At 42.1% G+C, this 1,416-nt stretch overlaps 1 protein-coding gene across 1 annotated transcript; it reads left to right on the plus strand.

Annotated features, from left to right (window-relative positions):
* The first annotated feature begins 532 nt into the window (after positions 1-532).
* Positions 533-1,200, plus strand: LOC130980776 (uncharacterized). Its single transcript, XM_057904421.1, has 2 exons — positions 533-730; positions 883-1,200. Exons 1-2 carry the CDS (start codon positions 533-535, stop codon positions 1,198-1,200), a joined length of 516 nt encoding a protein of 171 aa, XP_057760404.1.
* Positions 1,201-1,416: the final 216 nt, after the last annotated feature.

Genomic DNA, 1,416 nt, shown 5'->3' on the forward strand with positions numbered 1-1,416 from the left:
GTTTGTTCTCTAGGATTTGTCAGGATGCTCCGGGAGATTTTGAAGGGTGGAAAGCATTAAATACGAAGGTGGTTTGGGGAGTGAAATCCTGAGTACAGTGGTCCTAATGGAGATCAAATTTTTCTTTGAACTGGTAAACAAAAGTCGAGTTGCTGAGGATTGTGTGGGAAATGCAGTATTGGACAAGGGTGATCATTGAGCTTTTGTTAGGAGGGATCAATGGAGGAATTTTGTGCTTGAAGGTCGGAACTTCAAGTGAGGAGACTATGTCTCACAAGCACATCAGGGCCATAACACCTTCCGGAGATTCAATAATAACAACAACCAGGGAAGACGCAAAAGAAATCAGATTCAGAATCCTCCCAATAACTTGACATGTAGGAGATGTGGGGCATATCATCCTAACACTCTATGTAGAGCTGGAATAGGTGTATGTTATTACTGTGGTGGAGCCGGGCATCTATCTTAAAATTGTCCAGAGAGGAAGAGACAGGAAGTTGAGAGAGTTCAGCAGCAGGGACGTGTGTTTACCATGTCGGCAGATAGTGCTGAGAGATCAGACACTTTGATCCGAGGTAATTGCGAAATGGCTGGTAAAACTTTCATTGCCTTGTTTGATACTGGAGCATCACACTCATTTATAGCATTCAAGAAAGCTAGTGATTTAGGGTTGAAAATCGTTATGTTAGCCTACGACTTAGAAGTGCATACTGCTACCTCTGAAGCTATTGTGACTAGGTCAGGCTGTCGGTAGGTTCCATTTTGAATTAAACAACGAACCTTTATTCACGATTTAATTAGTCTGCCAATGACTGGTCTCGATCTCATTCTGGGATTGGATTGGTTATCAAAGAATCATGTTCTACTCGATTGTTCTAAAAGATCACTGCAGTTTATATCGGAAGGTTCAGGACGACTGGTGGTGGCACAGGGCATTATTTGAATTCTGTTGTGGTGAACTATAGCGGGAGTGAGTGTCAAGGTTTCATGCTTTTAACTGCAAGTGTGTTGGGTGATGAACAAAGTTTGAATCCGATTCTAGTTGTAAATGAATTTCCAAAAGTATTCCCCAAGGATATACCCGAGTTTCCTCCTTCTCAAGAAATCGAGTTTGTAATTGAGCTGGTTCTTGGAGTAGGACCAATTTCAATTGTGCCTTACCGAACGTCACCTTTGGAACTGGCTGAACTTCAGGCTTAGCTGGAGGAGTTAATGAGTAAGAACTTCATTTGTCTGAATGTTTCTCCGTGGGGAGCACTGGTGTTGTTGGTGAAAAAGAAGGATGGAAGTATGCAGCTGTGCGTAGACTACAGAGAACCGAACAAAGTAACCGTGAAGAACAAATATCTGTTGTCGAGAATTGATGATCTGATGGACCAATTACAAGGAGATGGTGTCTTTTTCAAGATTGACTTA

Source organism: Arachis stenosperma, chromosome 5 (assembly GCF_014773155.1).
Source record: "Arachis stenosperma cultivar V10309 chromosome 5, arast.V10309.gnm1.PFL2, whole genome shotgun sequence".
Classification (NCBI taxonomy): domain Eukaryota; kingdom Viridiplantae; phylum Streptophyta; class Magnoliopsida; order Fabales; family Fabaceae; genus Arachis; species Arachis stenosperma.